At 39.7% G+C, this 23,822-nt stretch overlaps 3 protein-coding genes across 3 annotated transcripts; 1 reads left to right on the top strand and 2 right to left on the bottom strand.

The window, feature by feature from the left end:
- Window positions 1-867: 867 nt before the first annotated feature.
- Window positions 868-1,839, bottom strand: LOC143825456 (olfactory receptor 10A7-like). The gene has a single exon (XM_077313486.1). The coding sequence runs from the start codon at window positions 1,837-1,839 to the stop codon at window positions 868-870; it is 972 nt and encodes a 323-aa protein (XP_077169601.1).
- A 10,842-nt stretch (window positions 1,840-12,681) lies between these two features.
- Window positions 12,682-13,653, bottom strand: LOC143825455 (olfactory receptor 10A7-like). Its single transcript, XM_077313485.1, has one exon. It carries the CDS (start codon window positions 13,651-13,653, stop codon window positions 12,682-12,684), a length of 972 nt encoding a protein of 323 aa, XP_077169600.1.
- Window positions 13,654-16,652: 2,999 nt separating this feature from the next.
- LOC143825454 (olfactory receptor 6F1-like) lies at window positions 16,653-23,430 on the top strand. The gene is made up of 2 exons (XM_077313484.1): window positions 16,653-16,825; window positions 22,434-23,430. The coding sequence occupies exons 1-2, from the start codon at window positions 16,653-16,655 to the stop codon at window positions 23,428-23,430; spliced, it is 1,170 nt and encodes a 389-aa protein (XP_077169599.1).
- The last annotated feature ends 392 nt before the right edge of the window (window positions 23,431-23,822 follow it).

The following is a 23,822-nucleotide window of genomic DNA, read 5'->3' as shown; positions in this document are numbered from 1 at the left end:
TATCATTGTCTTATCTGGATTCAGTTTCATATTATTTTGTCCTACAGCCTCCTGGGAACTGGTGGGGTACAAATTGAATAATAATAATAATAATAATTAATAAAGCTTAATTCCTTATCTCTCTATTGTAGATTCATTACTAGCCAAAGCCTGGTGCAGAGATGTAGGCAGGCTTTGTTGCTGTTCCTCTTGACTTCATGGGATGGACAGGCTAGGTTGTGCCTTTCTCCAAGAGCCACCAATGAGAACTGAGGGAATGCTGACGGCAGAAGTGTGTGCCCTCTGAGGTACTTCAGGTGGCACTTCCCTTCAAGCAGGATCCTGGCAGCAGAGAGATCTTGGAATTTCTGGTCGGGAAATTGTGGGATACCTAGAAGGCTGCCAGGATAAATGGGTGTGTGTGGTCAGCTGACCATGGCTGCAGGGTCTCCTCCCATGCTATGCCAACACTCAGTGTTTGTTATAATAAAGTTGTGGCCATGTTAAGCCAAGCCAAGTGTTGAGTCTTTATTGGGGCCAGGGATGCCTGCCTACCCATCAAAGAAACTTTCTTCTACTTTGGAAAGAAAAATGGGTTCATATCCAATTTTAACGAACGTGGCATGCATGCTGCCTTTTTACACAGCAAAGACAGAAGTTTCTCAAAAGAACTTTCCTCCAGCTTAGGCAGGTTTTTTCAATTCTAAAGATTCCTTATTTCAGAGGAAGACTTCAAAATTTATTGAGCAGAGTGGCAGGATATCTGCCAATATCTTCTAAATTAGCTCCATTCTCATGCTTGTTTGAATTCAAAGGGTTTTTTTTAGCACTTTCATTTTTTTTTACCAGCTTAACATTGTACGCAAGCAAAGAAGAATGATGAATAATCTATGCCCCATGGGAAAGTATTTGTTGGTGCTTTGCCTTGTTTATCATCTTCTTCATTGCCCCACTGATCTCTTTGTTCCTTAGGCTGTAGATAATGGGGTTCAGCATGGGAGTGACAACAGTATACATCAAAGCCAACACTTTATTACTATCCTGTGAATAAATGGATTTGGGCTTTAGGTAGATTAAGCTACCACTGCCATAGTACAAGGTCACCACCAAGAGGTGTGAAGAGCAGGTGGAGAAGGCTTTCTGACGACTTTCCATTGTTGTCATTTTTAGGATGTTGTGAATAATCAGAAGGTAGGACACAACAATGAAGGAAAATGGGATAAAAATAACTATAAATGTTGTTATAAAAGCCTGCATCTCATATGTAGAGGTGTCAACACAAGAAAGCTTAATGAGGGGTGGTATATCACAGAAAAAATAATTGATTTGATTTGATTTGCAGAATGGCAAGGCAAAAACCCAAATTGTCTGAACCAGAGATACAACATTGCCGAAGAACCATGACAGAATGGTAAAGGAATAGCAGACTTTTTCATTCATGATGGTCATGTACATTAGTGGCTTGCATATGGCTACGTAACGGTCATAGGCCATAGCTGCCAAGAGGAAGCATTCTGAAGCTCCTAGGAAAAGCAGGAAGAACATTTGGGCAGCACAGCCAGTATAAGAAATTCTCTTATCTTTAGACAGGAAATTCGACAGCATTTTGGGAAGGGTAACTGAAGAGTAGCAGATATCCAAGAAGGAAAGGACCTTGAGAAAGAAATACATTGGTGTCTGAAGAGACAAATCTACCAGAATCATAATGAAAATTAGCATATTGCCCACCATTATGATTATGTAAACCAAGAGAAATACCATGAACAACAGCACCTGCAATTCAGGATGACTGGATAAACCCAGGAGGACAAATTCAGTCACTCTCGTAAAGTTGGTGGGTGTTGAAATGATATTCTTCATCTGGGAGAAGAAGAAACCAGAAAGGGGTAGTTTTTGTTAGTACTTAATTGAATGAAGAAATGATGACAAGGTGATCTGAGTATCAATTTAGTATTTTGGTCTAGAGAGTTTTTAATATCTAAAGAAAAAAAGTCTGAAAATAACTGTTGTTGTTGTTAAGTGTGAAGTCGTGTCTGACCCATCGTGACCCCATGGACAATGATCCTCCAGGCCTTCCTGTCCTCTACCATTCCCCGGAGTCCTTTTAAGTTTGCACCGACTGCTTCAGTGACTCCATCCAGCCACCTCATTAAACACTGTGAATTTAAGGATCTAGGCATTCTTAGCTTTTTGTGCTTCATATACAGCATTAATCATTTAGAGATAATATTTGGCCATGGAAAAGACTAAGCTGGGGAATGGGGGATCTGAATATATAAAAAAGCCACATAAAATGGACATTCCAGAGATAGACAAATCAACCCTTTTTTCTCAGATATCTATAACAAAAAAACTGATAGGATCCAACCTACTATCATTAGCATTTATGAGAAAATTGGCTACCCTTGCAACACAAATATTACTATAGTTTTTTTTTTCTTTTAAAATGTCATGATACCCTTTTGTCAGTAACTACATCAGATATGGAACTACTTGATCTGAAGAACTCACTATGTATAAACCAGCATCAATATCAGTTTGGATGATGCTACACATATTTTGTGAATGCAGAACAGCAATATTTAAAAGTTTTCAGAGCTAGTTAACCTTGATCGTTACAACATTTCTATATCTAAGAGTAAACTGCCTGAACCCTATGAGGATAATGAAAGCTGCAAAAAGAGGCCTGTCACCGGGAAGGGACAGATTGCCAAAAGTTATGCTAAAAAATGTGATTTTGTAAAGTGACCCCAAAACATCAACAGATGAATAATAAACCAGCTTCTGATGGGTCAGAAAGATAATGCAAGAACCCTGCTAGTTGACACCTGTAGTCCAGCATGCCATTTCACACCAGTTGCCCTGCAGGACCAACTAAAATAGCATATAAACAAAGGACTTCCTATGATTATGTCTGTTGATACTGATATTTAGAAGTTTTCTACCTTTTTATTCACCATGGCTAGATGATATGATAATTGATGAGAGTCATGAAGAATCCACGAAGGGGAGATTTTGAGGGGGTAGAGAGGATTTCCAAAATCTCTGTCCCTTTCTGTGCCCCTTCACAGGTCCCCAGTTTGTCACTAATCACTAAATAACAGTAAAGTCACTACTCCATCCTCCCATTATGATAATGAATGCATGGAAGCGGAGGCCACTCACAGAACAGTTAAGGTTCTTCCCATATTCAAAAAAATTCCCTACAACTTTATTGTACCTCATGAAAAAGTCTGGCTATGGAGTAAGTTCCAGTAAACAGTACTCAAAGGAGGAAAAAGTGCTGGATTTTGGTGGGAAAATCTGAATCTGACAACATCATTAATATTTAATTTGGCATGATTCAGCCATTTATACAATGCTTTCCTAAGCACAGTTATAGCCTTCTAACCCCTTTGGAGATAATGGCCTTAGAAGTCCATTAGGAAGGTCTGCTTAGGATGCCACTGGAAAGTCCCATTCCCCGTTGAAATCAGTAAGATTTGTAAAACTTTGAAATTGTACAATGGAAACAGCTCGAGTAGATCCTGTTCACACTTAGATTACGCATCAATGGAATTAGATTGCCGACATCCAAAACATTTCAGAAGAATGATTTGCAGGTGGGGACTGACCAAACAATACTCAACACTCTGGAATGGCATTGACATGGCCGCAGCCTTTATTGTGTCCAACCCATAACAAAGGGTTGGCCCAATTTGCTGCACCTAGAGGAGACCCTCACCCCACAGCTGTCCGGCTGCACTCAACCCGGAGCCTAGAGGAACCCTGGGACCACCTTACCCAACCAGGAAGGCTGGTCCCTTGCCTCTGAGGCTCTCACGTGGGAAACAACCTTACCAGGAGCCAACGGACACCCATCTCATTTGGCTCCCTCAGTTGTTTGGCTTAGAGTTTTTGGCCATCCAGCAGGATCAGCCTTGCTCTTAACAGCTGGTCCCTTAATGAGACCCCCATCACCTCAGGGAGTCCAGTTCACATCCTGGCTCCCTGCCAAGCAGGCTCCTCCTGTGCTCCCTAATCCGCAATTGCGACAAATTCAACGTAACGATTTCAACATCAAGTCTTCCGCCAATAGCCCGAAACAAGTGAGAAAGGTTGGGAAACTGTTCCAGAGGTGATTCGGGGCAGAGAGGCCAAGCTGGCTGAACATGGTGCCTTATAAAGGTGCCCTGCTGGCCCCGCCCTCTCCCTTGTGCCATGTGTGCTTATGGCAAGCACGCTCCCGGCCGTCGCTCCTTGTTCTGTAGCCCCGGACGCATCATCAATCGGCGGCCGCTCTAATTAGCGGCTGCTCTTTATCTGAAAACAATTGTGCTTGCTACTTGCAAGAGCCTTTTTTGTTTGTCTAAATCAGTTTGGGAAAAATCTAGCCAACATGTTCATTGATACTCCTTTGCAGGAAGAAATAACATTTAATTTAGCAGTGCCCTATTTTTACTTTTGGCAATCCAGAGCCTTTTTACATACCCTTTTACATACAAAGCCCTTTTACATACAAAGAACAAACCTGAAAAATTAAATGCACTGTGAATTTAAGGAGTTACATGTTCTTAACCTACTGTGCTTTCTACTCAGCATGAACCATCAAGAGTCAATATTTGGCCATGGGAAAAACTCTGATGGGAAATGGGTTTTTGGGATAGATCAGTGGTCCCCAACCCCCGGTCCGGAGACCGGGACCGGTCCGTTAATCAGTTGGTACTGGGCTGTGGCTCCTCCTTGTTCTCCTCCCTGGCTGCTGCCTCGGGGGCTGCCCTGCCACTCTGCCGCTGGCTCACCTTTGATGCTCTCCAGCGGCTGCCATGGCTGGGGCTCCCCCTCTGCGTGGCACTGTGCAGCTGCTGCCGGCAGCCCCCCCAGTGGGTGGTGGGAAGTCAGGGGCACCGGCAGGAAAGCAAGTGAAGCAGGGGCTCAGGCGGTGGTGGTGACGTCCCTCTGCAAAAGACTACCCCCCCCCCCGGGCCTCAGTAAGTTTGTCAAGTGTTGACCGGTCCCTGGTGATAAAAACGTTGGGGACCACTGGGATAGATGAAGAGCCATATGAGATGGATGTTGTACTAATAAAGGGATATAAATGACATCAGTCCTTTTTCCTTATGTGCCGATAGCAAAGCTGCTAGGAGCCAACCTACTGTCATTACAAATCAAAGAAAATGAGCTAATCTTGCAACAACAAAAATTAATACAGTTTTTTCCCTTTAAAAAAATGTGGAAGAAAATGCTTATGTTAGTTTCAAATATCCTTAAACTGAAGCAAATACTTCTGAGACATCTATTTGTGAATAAGTGCATCCAATATGGCAGCACCTATTATATAGGAATCTGATATATATGTATGTATATAAAAGTAGCATTTTTGGGATTCAGACTCATAATGCCCAAGAATGCCTGAATGCCCAAGAATATTGAACTCATATACAAACTTTCTTAGGCAGCTGGGTACTATGTGAATAAATCCCATAAAAGCTAGTTCTGAAGTAGTCTTCATGTTTCTTTCCCTTGAAGCTTTCCAAGATAAACCTACAGTCCACTGATTCTGAAAAATTCACTGCATATAAATCAGCATTAAGACTTGTTTGGGTGAAGTTGTACATGGTAGTTTGATGATGCAGAACAGTAAAAACACTTGAAACATCTGAGACCTGGGCCCATTCTGTACACAATGGTTAATGCACTTTCAATGCACTTTCAAAGCAGACTTTCCTGTTCTGCACAGGAAAGTCCAGCTGCCAAAGCACATCGAAAGAGGATTATCCTCCATGAGTGGAATAAGGCCGTTTAACAAATGCTGTTGCTGTTAGTTGTGAAGTCGTATCCAACCCATCGCGACCGCATGGACAATGATCCTCCAGGCCTTCCTGTCCTCTACCATTCCCCAGAGTCCATTTAAGCCTGCACCAACTGCTTCAGTGACTCCATCCAGCCACCTCATTCTCTGTCGTCCCCTTCATCTTTTGCCCTCAATTGCTCCCAGCTTCAGTGACTCCATCCAGCCACCTCATTCTCTGTCGTCCCCTTGATCTTTTGCCCTCAATTGCTCCCAGCATTAGACTCCAGGGAGTCCTTCCTTCTCATGAGGTGGCCAAAGTATTTGAGTAGTATGTACTCATGTAGTAGTAACAAATGTAGTATTTCTATATATGTGTAATTCTCTATATATATCTGCCTGACCCATTGCAATAATAAAAGCTGCAAAAACAGTCCACTCACAGGCAATAGAGAAATCAAGCTATGCTGAAAAAAATATATTTTATAGATTAATCAAAATAAACAAATACATGGCTATCTGAACTACTTTCAGATGAGGCAAAATGAAAACATAAAAGGAAAATTCTGCTTGATGATCCCTCAGCTTCAACATCCTGTTTTACACTGAGGCAAACCTAGTTGCTGTGCAGGACCAAGTAAAAGAGATTAGAGATCAAATCCAGATTATATCCTCTGCTGATGTCTCCTAGTACTGGGTTTCAGCAGCTTGCTTCCTCTCTACATGTAGCACTGACAAAATAGGCTTGCATAAGAAAGCTTTAAGATGCTTTGGGCTGATTCTGCATTGAACAGGGGGTTGGACTAGATGGCCTGAATGGCCCCTTCCAACTCTATGATTCTGTGATTCTGTGAAAGTTTATAAATTTTTTTGGGTCTTAAAGATGCCACTGGACTCAGACCTTGTTCTGCCACTTCAGACCAACACACCCACCCACCTGAATCTGCATATGAAGGTATATTATGGACCGGAGTCAGCTGGATGATGAGATGATGAATAATAATCAGTTAAAATACAAAGGAGGTAATCAACTTTGTCAAGAATCTGAGATCACAAAGAATCCAGAAGGGGAAGATTTTTGAGCGGTGGGAGAAATTCCCAAAACTTTTGTTCCTTTCTATGGTTATTTGCAGGTCTTCAGTTTGTCACTATCTAACAGTGAAGTCACTATCAGATTTCCCTTTCATGATAATGAATGCTGGTGGGGAGGGGGGGGCAACGACAGGCTACTCACAGACCAGTTAGGTCCCTTCATATATTCAAAGCATCCTGCATGGCTTTGGAAGTTTAACTGAAAGTGAAAAATGTTTGAAATGGACTGTATGAGCTCAAGAACATGTTGAATGTTGGCAACAGAAAGAAAGAAAGAAAGAAAGAAAGAAAGAAAGAAAGAAAGAAAGAAAGAAAGAAAGAAAGAAAGAAAGAAAGAAAGAAAGAAAGAAAGAAGAGTTGTTTCTTGTATGCCACTTTTCTCTACCTGAAGGAGTCTCAAAGCAACTTACAATCACCTTCCCTTTCCTCTCCCCACAACAGACACCATGTAAGGGAGGTGAGGTTGAGAAAGCCCTGATATTACTGAAGAAGAAGAAGAGTTGGTTCTTATATGCTGCATTTCTCTACCTGAAGGAGTCTCAAAGCAGCTTACAATCACCTTCCCTTCCCTCTCCCCACGACAGGCACCCTGTGAGCTGGGTGAGGCTGAGAGAGAAATCAGCCTGTTCAAGTCCCTGATAAAATTCTAAAGAAAATAATGGGGGGGGGGAGTGGAAAGTTTCAACCCATAATTCAAAATTACAGAACCAGAATTATCACTAGCTTTTTCTCATGATGTGTGCTTGTTGAATGGAGTTGAAGAGAATAACCATCTCCTGATTGCCAGCAGTAACTTTTGTTAACTTATTGGCAGAACAAAGTGTTATTTACAGTGAAATATAATCACAGGAAGAATTACACCCCTCAAAGCTCAATTATTTCAATGGACTTGGAAGAATATAATTCTGCTTAAAACTGTGCCTGTCTTTCTGAACTGTTTGCATTGCAAATGTATTAACTGAACTGAAATAGTTATATCCCCCTCAAGAGAATCCGTAAAAATAATTTTAAAAATAATTTAAAAATCTTTCCTATATCTAACTATCCTTTTTTTAATAATTTCAAATTTTATTTATAATCCATTACAAAAAAATACATTTAGCCATCTCCAAAATTACATGTTAATAGATTATATAACATTTACAAATAATAACTTCCAACTGTATTTGTTGAAGAATATACAAAAAAACCCCATTAATTCTCCTGTTCAAAATTTCAATCCATTCTCATTTCCCCTTATAAATTATAAATCATAACCAATAATTTTTAAATAATTAAAAAATCTTTCCTATATCTTACTATCCTGTTGTACTAATAGTTATAATGACTAAAAGTGATTATTCAACATTGTAATGTCATGCAAAACAGCATTTCTATTTTTAAAAAAACCTCAAAAATCAAATTACAAAGTGATGGATTGGGGTGGAAAAATTTGAATCTGACAATCTAATTAAACTAATTTTATTTTGGCAAAAATCAGCCAAACCTGAACATTTATATAAAACAGTTTTATCCTAATCTAAACACAGTTCTATCCTTTTAAATTCATTGAACTCAATGGGATTAGAAGGGCATGAATTTGCTCATGATGGCACTGGAAAGTGTCACTGCATTTTTAATGTGAATTCTTACTCCATTTATAACTAGTGGTACTTATACAAAATAACAATTCACTATTACATAATGGAAATAGATTTTATAACTTGAATTTACCATCAGACTACAGACTGGTACATGGAATTATCTTGCCAACAGCCAAAATATAGAAATAGCAAAGATTATTAGAAGGCAATTGGATTTGCCATTAAATAAGACTTCACAAGACTTCATTGTTTAATTTTTTAAAATCAATATAGCCACAATCTAGCAAAATCACTGACATTTAATTTAAAAAAATCCTAACTGTTTAAAAATGAATAGTAATAGTGCAGAGCTAAAAGCAAAGATAATATCAGGGAAATCTATTTTAACTTATTGTCCACAAGTATAAGGGTGCTATACTTTAGCTATCTATTATAAGGGAACAGATATTGTTGTACAACAGTCTTGGTATTCCTTCTTGTTAAACTATGTGAAGCATTTTACTTACCACAGAAATGAAATCAATTAATCACAGGTGCCAAAATCAGTTGTTAAGAATTTTCAAGGAACTAAAAATTAAGCCTCACTACCAATGCTAAGCTGCACCAATAGATAACTTGCAGTCCATTATTTAGGTGGGAAAGCAGAGATTCAAACAGCAGGGACATAGTACTGCTCTTGATGAACCCCAAACATTTCTTATTCAAAATGAGGGGCTTATGTGATCTTACCCCCAATTCATATATGCCCTCTTTCTAAAGAATGGGCAGACAGATTTCAGAACTCTGCTTCATAATACTGCTGTCTCTGGAGATTTCGAATGAAACTGTTATCATAATCCCTACAGTTACATTTTTTTCATGCATAGTTCAATTCCAGAGTTTAGTTCATAAAGTTATAGAACTCATTTTTTTCTTGAAGAATATAAAGGAAATGGATGTACAAGATGGACCACTAATGTTCAATTTTTTAAAATTCTTGCCTTTACAACGCTTCGGTCCTGGACACATTAAACACATTGGACAGTATCCAACCAGCTAGTGAAAAAAGGAGCAAAGATCCTCTCTGACTACTAAAACAGCTATGTTAGACAATGTGGGACTCTCATGGGTAAAAGCCATATTGGATAGAGGATATTATATGGATGACAATGGGAAGAGGGCTCCATTTTACAAATTTTCAAGGAGGGAGGCAGCTTCTCCAAATAATAGGATGAGAAGTTAATGCAAGGATTTTTGTGCAGAAAAAAAAATTGTGCCACAAATGTTGTTCTTGCCACTCTCATAAAGACAAGCACCCCACAAATATCATTAAAACAAGAGATGTGGGAAAGTAAATGAGTATCTTAGGTGAAAACAGACACAAGCATATTACAAAATGACCCCAGGACCCATTATGCACGGGGGTTTTAGCGCACATTCGGGGTGGAATGGCGGCGACTAAAATCACCGATAACGCACAGAGCCGGCTGCAACCGGCTGCAGCTTCGGTGCATGCCGCCGAAAAAGCCGCGTCAGTGAAACGCGGAAGAAAGCGCAGCTTCCGGGTGAGCGGGGCGCAACCAGAAGCGGCGCCCGGATCGGCGCGTGCATAATCGGTTACTCTGGGTTTTGCCGCCGTCGCGCCCCGCCCCGTGTATAACCGGTATGCGTCGCGTCTTCCCCCTCCGCGTTTTCCATGTGACCCGAAATCGCCGTTTCGGCGGCTGTGCATAATGGGCCCAGGAGAAGCTTTTGCATGCCATATTGAGATTGCATTTCTTGGAGAGTTGCTGGTGTGATGTTGTTAGACTTGTTAGACATTGTCATTGGTCCTGAATTCTCCTGAAACTCTCTAGTTTGAACTTGGTTGTGCTGGGCTTGCCACAGTAGCCCATGACTCTGATGGAATTTTTCAGCTTCACATTCTTTTTGATGACTTGGTCATTCTATTTGCATTTGAAGTCTTTTTGGTTCTTGTGTGTTTGAATTTACCCCAAAAGGAAACAATGTGACAAGTAGGAGGGCTCGGAACACCTTATTTAGAGGCCCATAGAAATGTATCACATTGTTCAATTTTCCTTGAAAATAATAATATAATAATTATTATTTTATGATCCACTCTTCCCTGGATGGCTCAGGGTAAATAACAACAGGCTTTATAAACATTCAGTACAAGTTTTAGTATAAACAACCATATAACACATTCATTGAATGTCACTTAGGTTTCAAAACATCTTTTAAAACCTGTTTATCCTTCATTTAAATTAGTTTTCTGGGGGTCAACAGTGCTCATTTTTGTTTCCTTTGGAAAGATGTACTTTCAAGCAGGGAGGCCAGCATCTATTTCATCCAGTCTCATGCTTTTTTTACCATTGAGAAACCCCTGAAACTTTCTTCAGGCTTCAACAACTCCCAAGAGTGGTGTGATTGTACAGAATATGGTTGAGAAGCCCTTCCAGGGCTGTTAAGAAATGCCAGTGTTTCTCAAAAATGTCATTGAGAAATCCTGATCTATTTGATCCTATCTCCTGGGCTCAACCATAGGCCTGGTCGACTAGACCTGTCCTACAGGCCCTCCAGAATTGTTTGAAGTTCCAAATGGCCTGATCTCATCAGGAAGAGCATTTAACTAAGCCAGTTTTACTTCTTTTGGGACAGGAAACCTGAGTAGGTTTTGACTACTTGATCATAACACTCTTTGGGAGACGTATGGGAAGAGGCTGTCCCATTGGTAAAAGGGTCCTAAATAAATTTAGAGTTCTGACTGTAAGAATCAAAATTTTTGAACCTGATTCAGTCACCAATCTGGAGACAGTGAAGTTGGGAGAACACAAGTGTAATATGTACTCTTCAATGAGTCCTCATAAGGACCAAAACTGCTGCATTTTGGACCAGCTGGCATTTATAGAGCAGTTTCAAGGGCAGCCCTGTATACAGCAAGATGAGTCTAGTCTGGACATAACTGTTGCAGGGATCACAGTGGCTAGGTCAGATGTTTATTGGTAGGGTGCAAGTTGTCACACCTGTCCAAGGTAGTCAAATGCCAGCAGAGTAGCATTGGTGATCTGGGCGTCCATAGACAAGGAGACATCCAGGATCATGCCAACTGAGGTTGAAGATGTAAAAAAATGACCCTGTCAAAAGCACTGCGTTACCCTCAGCATGTCAGCCCAGCTAAAGGGCGTTCATCTTAGCTGGTTTCAACCTCAGCTAACTTCATTCAGGCCAATCCACTACAGTCTCAAAACATCCAGCCAGAGACGCAGTAAGGTCTTTATGGGAGAGACAGCACTATATCTCCTGAAATATTGGTGGTTTGAAAAACAGCCTTTCCAGACCCCCTGAAATGAAGTTGCCTATAGGGAACAAAGGAACCTGAATAATTCTGGAATCCTGAAAAGTACATCTCAGTCTTATTTTATAGAATTTTATTAGGTTATACATCAGTAACATCAGATCTCTTTTTAATACATTGGAAAATAATCAGTCCACCAGCCCCAGAAGTAGCAAAGAAGCCTCCAAAGAATACAACTGAATTTAACCTAACTTGTAATATGTACTGGAATAATCTGATCTGTTCATGAAGGAGTAAAAAAAGGAAATAAACGAAATAGACAAAGTGGAAGGTCAAAGGATCAGTCAGGATGGAAGACCTTCATGGCAACAAGCTTCATTCTCTCAGCAACCTGGAGAGTTTGTCTGAAAAGAGAGATGGGAGGGAGGGTTTGGGAGTATCTCTGGACTTTTCTTGGCTTGGTTTCTTAATTAAATCTTAATCTTGTTCTATATGGATTCGTAAATCTGCTGATCCTTTGCCAACCCAATCCTTTCCCAATCCAAGAAAAAAGACCTATCCTTATGGCGTTAAACAATAATAATGTTTTTTAAACAACGTCCTTTCATGACTTCTAACCGCTTTAACTGTTTATTGGATTTTTGACATTTCCCAGAAACAATATTCTTGAGTCTCTGTCCAAGACTTTAAAGAAACAGCCCCTTTATTTTGGGAACTATGTTAACTATGGAGAGTTCTCTACTAAAATTTGAGTCCAGAAAATTACACACCATGTATAAATACCATATATATAGCATAACAACAATTTAGGTCTTAACTTTTTTACTATTAGATTGGGACATTCAAATAAAAGGGTCTGCTTCCCTGGTCAATGACTTCTAAATTAATTGGATCATCTTGCTGGTTTGGACTGAGGGAATTAGCGCTTTAAAAAATATTAACATCTTAAGATTATAAACCACCAAACCACCATGATAAATAATCTATGTGCCATCAAACAGTATTTTTTTATTCATTGCCGTATGAATCATTCTCTTCATTGCCCCACTGATCTCTTTGTTCCTAAGGCTGTAAATAATTGGATTCAACATGGGAGTGATGACAGTGTACATCAAAGCCCACACTTTGTTATTGTCCTGTGAGTGAATAGATTTGGGCTTTAGGTAGATCAAGCTGCCACTGCCATAGTACAAAGTCACCACCAAGAGGTGTGAAGAACAGGTGGAGAAGGCTTTCTGGAGACCTTCCATTGTTTTCATTTTTAGGATGTTGTAAATAATCAGAAGGTAGGATACAATGATGAAGGAAAAGGGTGTCAGAATAACTAGGATTGTTGCCGTAAAGAGCTGCATCTCATATGAAGAGGTGTCAACACAAGAAAGTTTAATGAGGGGTGGTATATCACAGAAGAAATAATTGATTTGATTTGACCCGCAAAATGGCAGGGTAAAAACCCAAACCGTCTGAAGCATAGACACCAAGTTACCAAAGAACCATGACAGAACTGTTAGTGAAAGGCAGACTTTCTCATTCATGATGCTCATATACATGAGTGGTTTGCATATGGCTACGTAACGGTCATAGGCCATAGCTGCCAAGAGGAAGCATTCTGAAGCCCCTAGGAAAAGCAGGAAGAACATCTGGGCAGCACAGCCAGTGTAGGAAATTCTCTTGTCCTCAGACAGGAAATTCACCAGCATTTTGGGGAGGGTAACTGAAGAGTAGCAGATGTCCAAAAGAGAGAGGACTTTGAGAAAGAAATACATTGGGGTGTGAAGCGACGGGTTTACCAGGATCATAATGAAAATAAGCATATTGCCCACCATTATGATTATGTAAACCAAGAGAAATATGATGAACAACAGCACCTGCAATTCAGGATGATTGGATAAACCCAGAAGGACAAATTCAGTCACTCTAGTAAAGTTGGTTGGCGTTGAAATGATATTCTTCATCTGGAAGAAGAAGAAACCAGAAGGGGGTAGTTTTGTTAATACTTAACATAATGAAGAAAAAATGAGTTAATGTATCATTCACTTTTTTGTTTTTGCAAGTCCAAGTCTTCTTATTTACCATGAACACAAACCTGAAAAAATGTAATGCACTGTGAATTTAAGAATTTATTCTTAGTTTTGTTGTGCTTTGTATACAGTATTAATCATTTAGAAATAATACTTGGCCATGGAAATGACTAGGCTGGGGAATGTGGAACTGGATTGATAAAAAGTCACTTAAGATAGATGTTGATGTGAAAAAGAAACATTTTTTTTCCTCCAAATATCTTGTTGGGAAAAATTACTTGTCTTTGAACATTTTCAGTAAGTACACAAGATATGGAACTATACACACACATACACACAAATGCACACAACTAGATTTTATGAGAATCGTGGTCATCAGATTTAAATGCCCAAGAATATGTGACTCATATACAAACATTCTTAGGCAACTGGGTACTTTGTGCATAAATACCATAAAAGCCTTCATACAGACCAATGTTTCTTTTCCTGGATGTTTTCTGTGTCACTACAGCAGTGTCCAGCTGTTCTGAAGAACTCATTACATATAAACCAGCATTAACATCTGTTTGGATGAAGTTACATAAGATATTTTGAGAAAGTGGAATTGTAACACCTAAAACCTTTGAGATCAAGTTAGCTTTGAGAATTACTGAATCTGTCTGACCCTATGTAGATAAGGAAAACTGCAAATACAGGCCAGTCACAGGCAAGGAAGAGATTGTCAAAAGCTAACCTGAAAAAAATTGATTTTGTAATGTAACCCAAATAAATAAACAGATGAATAGTAAACTGACATCTGATGGGTCAGAATGTTAACACAAGATGAAAACCCTGCTGGATGAGACCAATGGTCCTTCAAGTCCAGCATTCTGTTTCACACCGGGACATGACCAGTTGCCCTGCATGACCATCTAAAAGATCAGATAAGTGAAGGACTTCCCCTGTTGACGCTGGTATTTAAAAGTTTTTACTCCTTTTTATTCATAATGTCTAGTAGCCACTGAGAGATCATGGTCAGTTGGAAAATAATTAATGAGAGTCAGTTAAAGAAATGAATGATATGGGAGAGGGTGACACCACTCACAGAACAGTAAGGGTTCTTCCCATTTGTCAAAGGAGGGTACGCTGTAAAAAAGGGGCGCCCCCATGTAAAAGCATGGATATGGGCAAAGGTCCAGCACACATATAATGCTTCAGTACTTAAAGAAGGGTAATGTTGGATTTTGGTGGGAAAATCTGAATCTGTTTAATTTGGCATGATTCAGCCAATGCTGAATGTTTATAGAGTGTCTTCCTAATCACAGTTGTACCCTTCCAACTCCATTCAAGTTAATGGGCTTAGGAATCTACTTAGACTGACTCTGGAGAGTCACATTGCCCTTTGAAATCAGGAGGATTTATACAACCCTCACAAATTTACACTTTGAAATTATGGAAGCAGGTCTAATTGTTCTTGTTCTGCCTTAGATCACACGTTAATGGAATCAGTTTGCCAGCATACAAAACAGAAGGTTATCAGAAAAAAATTATACTTGCTTCTTGCATGAGACAAGCCGAAGTCAAATCTTTGAAAATCCTATTGACTTTAAATGGAGATTAAAAAAAAAAAATGCTTAACAGATAATACAATGACTACTGAAATATGTAAGTGCTTAACTCTTGCAAGATTTAGAAAGAAATGTATTAGCAAGGAAAGTTTGCTGGCTGCATAAACAGGCATAATGTTCTTAACAGACAGATACTGTAGATATTGTAGATTGCTGGCTACATAATATGCATAATGTTTCAAATTTTGACAGACAAAACAGATATTAAAAGAGTCTTGGAATTTGTTCTTGTTGAGTTATATGAAGAGTTTTACTTACCATAGAATAGGGAGCAACCATAGGTGCCAATATTTTGAATTAACAATACTCAAGAAAACAAGATCTAGTCTTGCCTGGAAATCCAAACATCACACTTGATGCCTTCTGGGTAGTCTACTTTCCAGCTTGGTGTGATGGTTATGAGTAGCTGCCTGTAATCTGGAGAGCCAGGTGTGATTCCCCACTCCTCAACATGAAGCCAGTTGGGTGACAGGCCAGTCACAGTCCTGTTAGAGTTGTTCTGTGCTGTTTTAATTTCTGCACATTGAAAACGGGCATTATAATGCTTCAATGGTACTCCTGGTTCATGTATGCCCACACTCTTAAGGATGGATGGACTGATTTGAAAACTCTTTCAGAAAACTGTAGGCTGTCCCTAAGGAAGAGAAGCCTAGATATTTCTAACAAACTTGCCATAATGATCCTATCAGTTACATTTCTTTCCTATTCGTTCCAACCTCAGATTTAATGTGGCATTTAGGATATTAAAAAGTACAAAATACCACTTCATTATACCAGATGCATTCAATTGAAATGCCCCCCCCCCCCTATAATTAAAACTCTTCATGACTCATGAAACACATTGGATGGTAAAAAGAGATCTTCTCTGAGCCCCAGAAAGGTTATGCTGGGCATTGTTGAACTCCTATGGGAAAAAAATCATGTCAGATAGAAGATGTAGTAAGGGTGACAACTGGGGGAGAAATCCCTTGTCTATAGGAGTCTTATCTGATTTTTAGAAAGTTTAATCCCAGGACTGTAGGCTAAAGGTGAACTTAATAGCAACGGTAATCATATGGCTATAGTGGAGAGGGTTAAGGAGGCAAAGTCATTCCCTTCTTTATGTAAGTTTTAAGAATTGTCCCCATAGGTTAATCACCCCCTTCTTGGACCCAGTCAGCATCCCCTCTCCAGCAGATTTAAGTAGCCAGGAAAGGTGAATGTTATTCAAGATGTTGGTAGGCCTCAAACTTCCAAAGATCCTGTCCTCATCCTCAGAACAACTGTACAGGAAGACACCCTGGCATCAGCTGATTCTGTCACTGCTAATATAGAGTCCAAGTTGGAATGGATATGAGAGATTTTGCCAAGTCACCAGACAGCCTGCCTCCTCCTCCCAGTCAGATCCTATCAGGCCTCTGGCTACATGGAACTGATCTGCTGGTCAACACTGCAGAATCTATGGTGGATGAAAAGATTTTTTTCTTTCCTGCCATCACCACCATGGTGTACAGTTTGAAGTGAGTTTCAGTTGTACTTCAATTGCTCCATTGTGTTTCAATTAGTGAATTTGTCAGAAGACTTCCTGTACTGCCACTCTGTCGTCTTTGTCATTTTGTATATTTTGTATATTTTTTTCTGTTGTTACCCACCCTGAGCCAGCTGGAAAGGGTGGGTTAGAAAAATAAAGTTTTGATAAAGTGCCTATTAGTGATTATCTCAACCCCTCAAGTCATTTCTTCATTCTAGAGGTCAACCAGGGCATTGAAATGAGCCAACATGAAATTCTTCAAGAACCATCAGAAAGCCATTTACTCTGCTGTCTCTATGACCGTTTATGCACTGGAGGTTTCATGCCAGACTGCAGGCTGGAGTTTTAGTCATGGCAGGTTGCTCCACCTCTTCCTGCACCCACATGGGGGAGCATTTGGCCTGGTGCACCTCATCCACCCTCTATCTGATCTCCTGATAGGGGGGTGGGGCAGTGAAGTTCCCAGTGCATAAACGGTCTAGGAGTGCATCATTTTAAGAGAACCTCCACTCCTGCCTTGGTACCTTTGTCAGTGTAAACCCAAGAAAATAGTCTTTGAGACAAAAAAGGCCCTTGACTCACCTGTGCTGCAAGTTAATGCATAGGAGGAGCAGGTGGCAAGAGGAGGCACAGGCAGAAAATGTGCAAAGCATGTGCACATTGGTTGCATGATGCTAGGGTGTATTGTGCCATAAGGTTGGGGGAGGCATGGACCATATAAAAAGCACCATGTACACCTGCTCCAGCCTCTTTCACCTGGGGCTACGGTCGGTCAGCTTGCTGTCTGCCACAGCATTAGAGGAGCCAGGAAGGTCAGAGAGGTGAGGCAGCGTGACAAAAGAAGATTTGTCAAAACAGGATCTGTAACCATGGTGCAAGGTACATTTATTAGTCACAAACATTGAACTACATTTTACCTGACGTACAAATACAGATATCCTGACTTAATCCTAATGTGTTATCCAGTATCACCCTTCCTGAAGTGCATGTCAGCTCATCAGAACTGAACAACGGCTTTGAAATTGGCATTTGTCAAGACTGAGGATATGAATGATCAAACATTATATAATTAATTAATTAATTTATATCCCACCCCTCACTTTAAAGTCTTGGGGTGGCTAACAATGAGTTAAAATATAACATTATACACAACGCATCATGTTTTATTAGCTACTTAGCCTACTCCAGTATAGAAGGCCCTACGAGAACCCTATACGCAGCTTTCATTGATTTAGCCACAGCTTTTGACTCCATTGATAGGGACAGACTCTGGTCAAAGCTGAGGGAAACTAACATCGATAAACACCTACAGTTTCTGATGCATGAACTGCACTCAGGCACCCACACAAAAATTAGGGTAGGTGCTTAAGGCTCTCTAACTAATGAAATTGCAGTAAGGAAAGGGGTAAAGCAGGGGTGTGTACTAGCCCCTCTGCTTTTCAATATTTATATCAACGATATAGTTCAAAGACTATCGGGCCCAGAATTTGTACCCCCTTCTGTTGGTCAGCAAAAGGTCTCTATCCTGCTTTATGCAGATGACATGGTCCTGGTTTCCCTTACAAGAGTTGGTCTGAAAAAGCTACTTAACAACTTGGGTACTTATTGTAAGGAAGAGTCCCTTTCCATCAACTACACAAAAACAAAAGTTATGGTTTTTAGGAAAAGACCTAAAAAATTTATCTGGAGTATAAACAATATTCCTATAGAACAGTGTAGTACATTTAAATATATTGGAATCACTTACAGTGAGACACTAAACTGGAATGCCCACCTTGCAACTATAAAGGCCTCTGGTCTAAAAATCATTGGAGCCATTCTGAGATTTTATTATACCAAGGGAGGGTTTCTAGTTGACCCAGCTCTAAAGCTCTTTGCAGCCAAGGTCGTTCCTCACCTACTATATGGCATTGACATCTGGGGCTGGAAAGAACAAACAATCAATAGCTTGGAGCCCATTCAGAACTTTTTCTTCAGACGTATCCTGGCTCTTCCAAAAGGGTCCCCTGCAGCCCTGATGAGGGCAGAGCTTGGTTTTCCCTCACTCAAAGCCCGTGCCCACTAAGCTATTCTGAAATCTTAGAAGAAAGACTTCACAACCAAATTAGATTCTTTAAGCCATCAAAGTTTTAAGCTCTTATTGAGCAAAGACAGGACTCAGTCTGATTTTTTTAGCTCCATTCTTTCACGCTATACCATACCAGATGACTTACTGCATACATCAGCCAATATTTCTGATTTACGTGATTGGGTGTTCAAAGCTGACTCACTGATTGACCACTCTTCAATACAGCTATCACAAGCAGCCCCATGGTATAAAACAATTAAAAAAGACCATTCTAGAGCATCATATTTAGTAAATATAACAACACGTAATCTTAGAATGGCCCTAACATCTTTGCAGTTTGAAATGATGCCATCAGCCATGCTCTCTGGGTGATATCTCCGAATACCCACAGCCCAACGCCTGTGCATATGTGGAAATCCATCTGTGGAGGACCTGCCCCACTATGTTTTGGCTTGTCCCCTGTACTCTGAACCCAGGGGCAAATTCCTTGCCAAGTTATTACCAAACTCTCACCCTATTTCTGATTTTAACAAAGTCACCTATCTGTTATCAGATGTCGACCCCTATATCTCTTATAGGGTAGCACTTTTTGCTCTGGCTGCCAGGAAGATTCGAGCTAATGCATTTTTACAGGAGCCTCCACCTTGATACACCATTTTGTCCCTTTTATTGTAACTTAGTTGTCCATGTTTACATTTTTAGGTACACAATATTGGAGAAATATTGTTTTATTTATTTATACTTGTGCCATATTGTTTTAATTGTGTTTTGTAATGACCTTTGGCTACATACAATAAATGTTATCGTATCATATTTTATTATGTCTGAATTGAAGCAGTGCTTCTTAATAGAATTACTATACAGATCCAGCTGTGACTCATTAGATGCCAAAGAACCAAATGATATGACATTAGGAGATGGGGTAGAGCGTTGTGGTAGACCACCTGCTTTGCATCCAGAAGGTCACTGGTTTAAAATCTGACATCTCCAATTAGAGGAAATAGACCATAGGTGATGGGAAAGGCTTGTACCAGAAGCCTAGAGAATTTCATCCAGTCCAAATAGATGATATTGACTTTGATAGGCCAAAAGCTTCCAGGACACAAGGCCCAAATGTCTATCACATCTGCATAGTTCCTTTAATGTTACAACATCTCCATGTTATTTAATTTTCAATGTATATGTTTGCATCATATGTTTGCATCAGTTAGCAACATTCTCACTTCATCAGTTAGTCAACATCTCTCGAGACCTTCTGCACTTTTGTCAAATAATAACCAATGGGAGATGTCTTCTTTTGCATAAAGCATGAGATGTGAAAAAACCCAGGAGGATAGGAACAACAACACACACACAAATCAGAATATTAAGGGGAAATTGGGAAAGGTGGTCCAACAAACAGCTCTACAAGATCAGATGAAAAATGCAGAACATGCGATACAATGTTGTAAAGAACTGTTACAGTTACTCATGTCCCCTTCTGATACAGGTATTTATCTCATTTCTTCTGTAACCTTCCTGTAAAACTCAGGCTAAGAATATGTTATCACCTAACATGCTAAATCCGGACTAAAATTCCGATCAATGGAATCAGACTTTCCTGTCTCTCTCTTTTATCACAGCTTACTAATCTCAAAACGCTAGGGACTTCTGAAGTATGTGACATGAGGGGTTCTGTAGCACAAGGTGTGATTTGGTGAAAATTACCAATTATAGTCTATAGTCCATTGTGTGTTCTCTTGAAGTTATTTTTATGCACTTTCTCTACCTAATGCATAATTGCATGGAGTATGATTAGGCTTCCCTTCCTTAGTTCTTGGATGCTTTAGGATGCTTAGGGCTGATCCTGCGTTGAGCAGGGGGTTGGACTAGATGGCCTGTATGGCCCCTTCCAACTCTATGATTCTGTGATTCTATGGTTCTTAGTTGTCTTTTTCTTTGCTGATAAACTGAAACTCTTCAAGTTGTCTTTGTAGGTGATGATGGGAAGTGCCATCAAATTGCAGCCAACTTTTGGGGACCCGATAGAGTTTTCAAAACACATCCAAAGGTGGCATGTCATTGCCTGCCTTTGTGACACAACCCTGATATACCTTCGTGGTTGTCTGGAGAAGTTTATTTTTTATTCAGAAGCAGCTAAGCTCAGTAAATTTCTCCAACTCACCTCCAACTCACCTCCAACTCACTAAGATGGCTGCAAAATTTTGTGCAAAAGCAATTAAACTGCATCCAATAAATATAAAATCCTAAATTATTTTAAACAAATTAAACTGTTTTCCTATGAATTTTATTAATTTTCATTAAATATTATTCTCCAGTCTGGTCATTCATAATTTTTAAAGCTATTTATAAACAATTTTATTTCTTACTGTTTTTAAAAGTTTTGTCCTATTTTCAGTTATTTTTAGGGTTCTTCTTTTTTGCTCTGGATTATAATTTCTTGCAGTTTTAATTTTAGTGGGGTGAACTACTTTTATTGTATTCCTTTTCAAACTGTATAGACATCCATACTAAACTAAACTAAACTTGGTGATCTCCCATCCATGTACTATCTAGGGCTAACTCTAAAATCGGGCTAGACTGGGCTATCCAAGTCAAGGCTTCTATGTAGGTAAAGGTAAAGGTAAAGGTAAAGGTAAAGGTAAAGGTAAAGGTAAAGGTAAAGGTAAAGGTAAAGGTAAAGGTAAAGGTAAAGGTAAAGGTATCCCCTGTGTAAGGACTGGGTCATGTCTGACCTTTGGGGTGACGCTCTCTAGCGTTTTCTTGGCAGACTCAATACGGGGTGGTTTGCCAGTGCCTTCCCCAGTCATTACTGTTTACCTCCCAGCAAGCTGGGAACTAATTTTACCGACCTCAGAAGGATGGAAGGCTGAGTCAACCTTGAGCTGGCTGCTGGGATTGAACTCCCAGCCTCATGGGCAGAGCTTCCAGACAACATTTCTGCTGCCTTACCACTCTGCGCCACAAGAGGTTCTATGTAGGTAAGATTCTCCAAATGTCCCAAAATACATTTTGGCTGCCTTTTTCATCCAGAACTGGCTTAACAATGGGGAAATATAAGATGGTATGCTACTCCATGATCTCCCATCTTATAGAACGTTCATGTTCTTCCTTTTTCTATACTTCCCTACTGGTCAGGCAGCTGCATGGTCCATACTACCCTTCTTTGTCTTGGAGCTGAATCCTGTCTTCTTCTGATGCACCTAGAGAACAAGCATTGCAATAGGTGCATTTTGGGTGTTTGGAACATAGGTTGTTGGGTTTTTATCCCTACTGAAACTCCATTGTACTGTGGTTTATATTCATTTTATTGGAGCTTTTGTATGAATACACAGACGAGGGGGTGCAAAATTCTTATTTAATACATAGAAGGCAAGTATAAATCAGGGATATCAGAAGGGAGTTCATCCATTGCTATCTTATCAATTTGATTTTTGAAAAACCTGTCCACCTTGCTAAAGGATAGCTACTTGTCAAATGCATGCTCATATAATACTGCTTACATTTCTTATGTCTAATTCTATTTCAGGACCTGCAATAACTATGCGTACTTGATATCAAACATAATGCAAGGAAACAAGACACAGATCACAGAATTTATCCTTCTGGGATTTGAGGAAAGTCACAACCTTCAGATCTTTCTATTCCTGGTGTTTTTGGTGATCTACATTTTGACCATAGTGGCCAACTTCCTCACTTTTCTTTTGATTGTTACTGATCAGCATCTACATACCCCCATGTATTTCTTTCTGGGGAATTTATCCTGCCTAGAGATGATGTACAGCTCAACCATCCTTCCCAGAATGCTGTCTGATCTCTTGACAAGGAACAAAACTATATCTTTCAAACAGTGTCTCATACAACTATATTTCTTTGCATGCCTGGTTGGTACAGAATGTTATCTCCTCTGTGTAATGTCTTACGATCGTTTCTTAGCTATATGCAAACCCCTTCATTATGCAAATCTTATGAATGGAAAGCTTTGTATCCAGTTAGCAGCTGGCTCCTGGATCAATGGGACCATGTTTACCTCTATATATCTGGCCTTTGTGTTGCAGCTTTGGTACTGTGGTCCCTATACAATTGATCATTTCTTTTGTGACTCTCTATCACTCATTGAAATATCATGTGGCGATACCAGTTTTACGAAACAGATCAGTATAATTCTAGCTTTCATATTTACTTTCCCACCATTTCTTTTGACTTTATTGTCCTACATATATATCATTACTACCATCTTGAAAATTCCATCAGCTACTGGAAGGCAAAAGGCCTTTTCGACCTGCTCTTCTCACCTGATTGTTGTCGCTCTTTTCTATGGTTCCATAATCATTGTGTACATCTTCCCAAAAATTGAGACCATGAGAGATAGTAAGAAAATATTTTCTCTTTTATACACAGTCTTGCCCCCCATAGTCAACCCTTTGGTATATAGTCTGAGAAACAAGGATGTCAGGGATGCCCTGAGAAAGGCTGCTGGGAAGATTCTGGAAGAAAAATGTATGAATCAGAAATTAAAAGTGTGATGGTCTCTTTTACCTCACCTGATGATGGAGAATAATGATTCTTTTTCAAGAACCGATTCTTCTCCTGGAATCTTCTTGACTTAGTGAACCCCATGTACTTCTTGGGGAATTTGCCCTTCTTAAAAACGTTCCACAGATTAACCAACCTGCCCAGTCTTAAGACTGTAGTAAAAATAATTTCTTTCAAAGCATACAGGTATTTGTCATTCCTTTTGTGTGTGGCACAGAACATAATATACCCTCTAAAATTCCTTATGATAACATCTTACTCATCTGCCTTTTGCCACTCTTATGAATGGTAAGCTCCATATTCAGTTAGCAGCAAACCCTTGGATCAGTGATGCTGAAGCTATCTCTAAAGTTCTGTCTTTTGTGTTTAACATTATGACTAT

This window comes from Paroedura picta, chromosome 16 (genome assembly GCF_049243985.1).
Source record: "Paroedura picta isolate Pp20150507F chromosome 16, Ppicta_v3.0, whole genome shotgun sequence".
NCBI classification, from domain to species: Eukaryota; Metazoa; Chordata; class Lepidosauria; order Squamata; family Gekkonidae; genus Paroedura; species Paroedura picta.
Note: the sequence above shows the minus strand (reverse complement) of the source record. Positions and strands in the feature narration are given on the sequence as shown.

Excerpts from the sequence above, each read along its gene's own strand:
- LOC143825455 (XM_077313485.1), bottom strand. The coding sequence starts at position 13,653 with ATGAAGAATATCATTTCAACGCCAACCAACTTTACTAGAGTGACTGAA.
- LOC143825454 (XM_077313484.1), top strand. The coding sequence starts at position 16,653 with ATGGATATGAGAGATTTTGCCAAGTCACCAGACAGCCTGCCTCCTCCT. Across the intron at positions 16,826-22,433 it reads ACCATGGTGTACAGTTTGAA|GACCTGCAATAACTATGCGT; the intron begins GTGAGTTTCAGT and ends ATTCTATTTCAG.
- LOC143825456 (XM_077313486.1), bottom strand. The coding sequence starts at position 1,839 with ATGAAGAATATCATTTCAACACCCACCAACTTTACGAGAGTGACTGAA.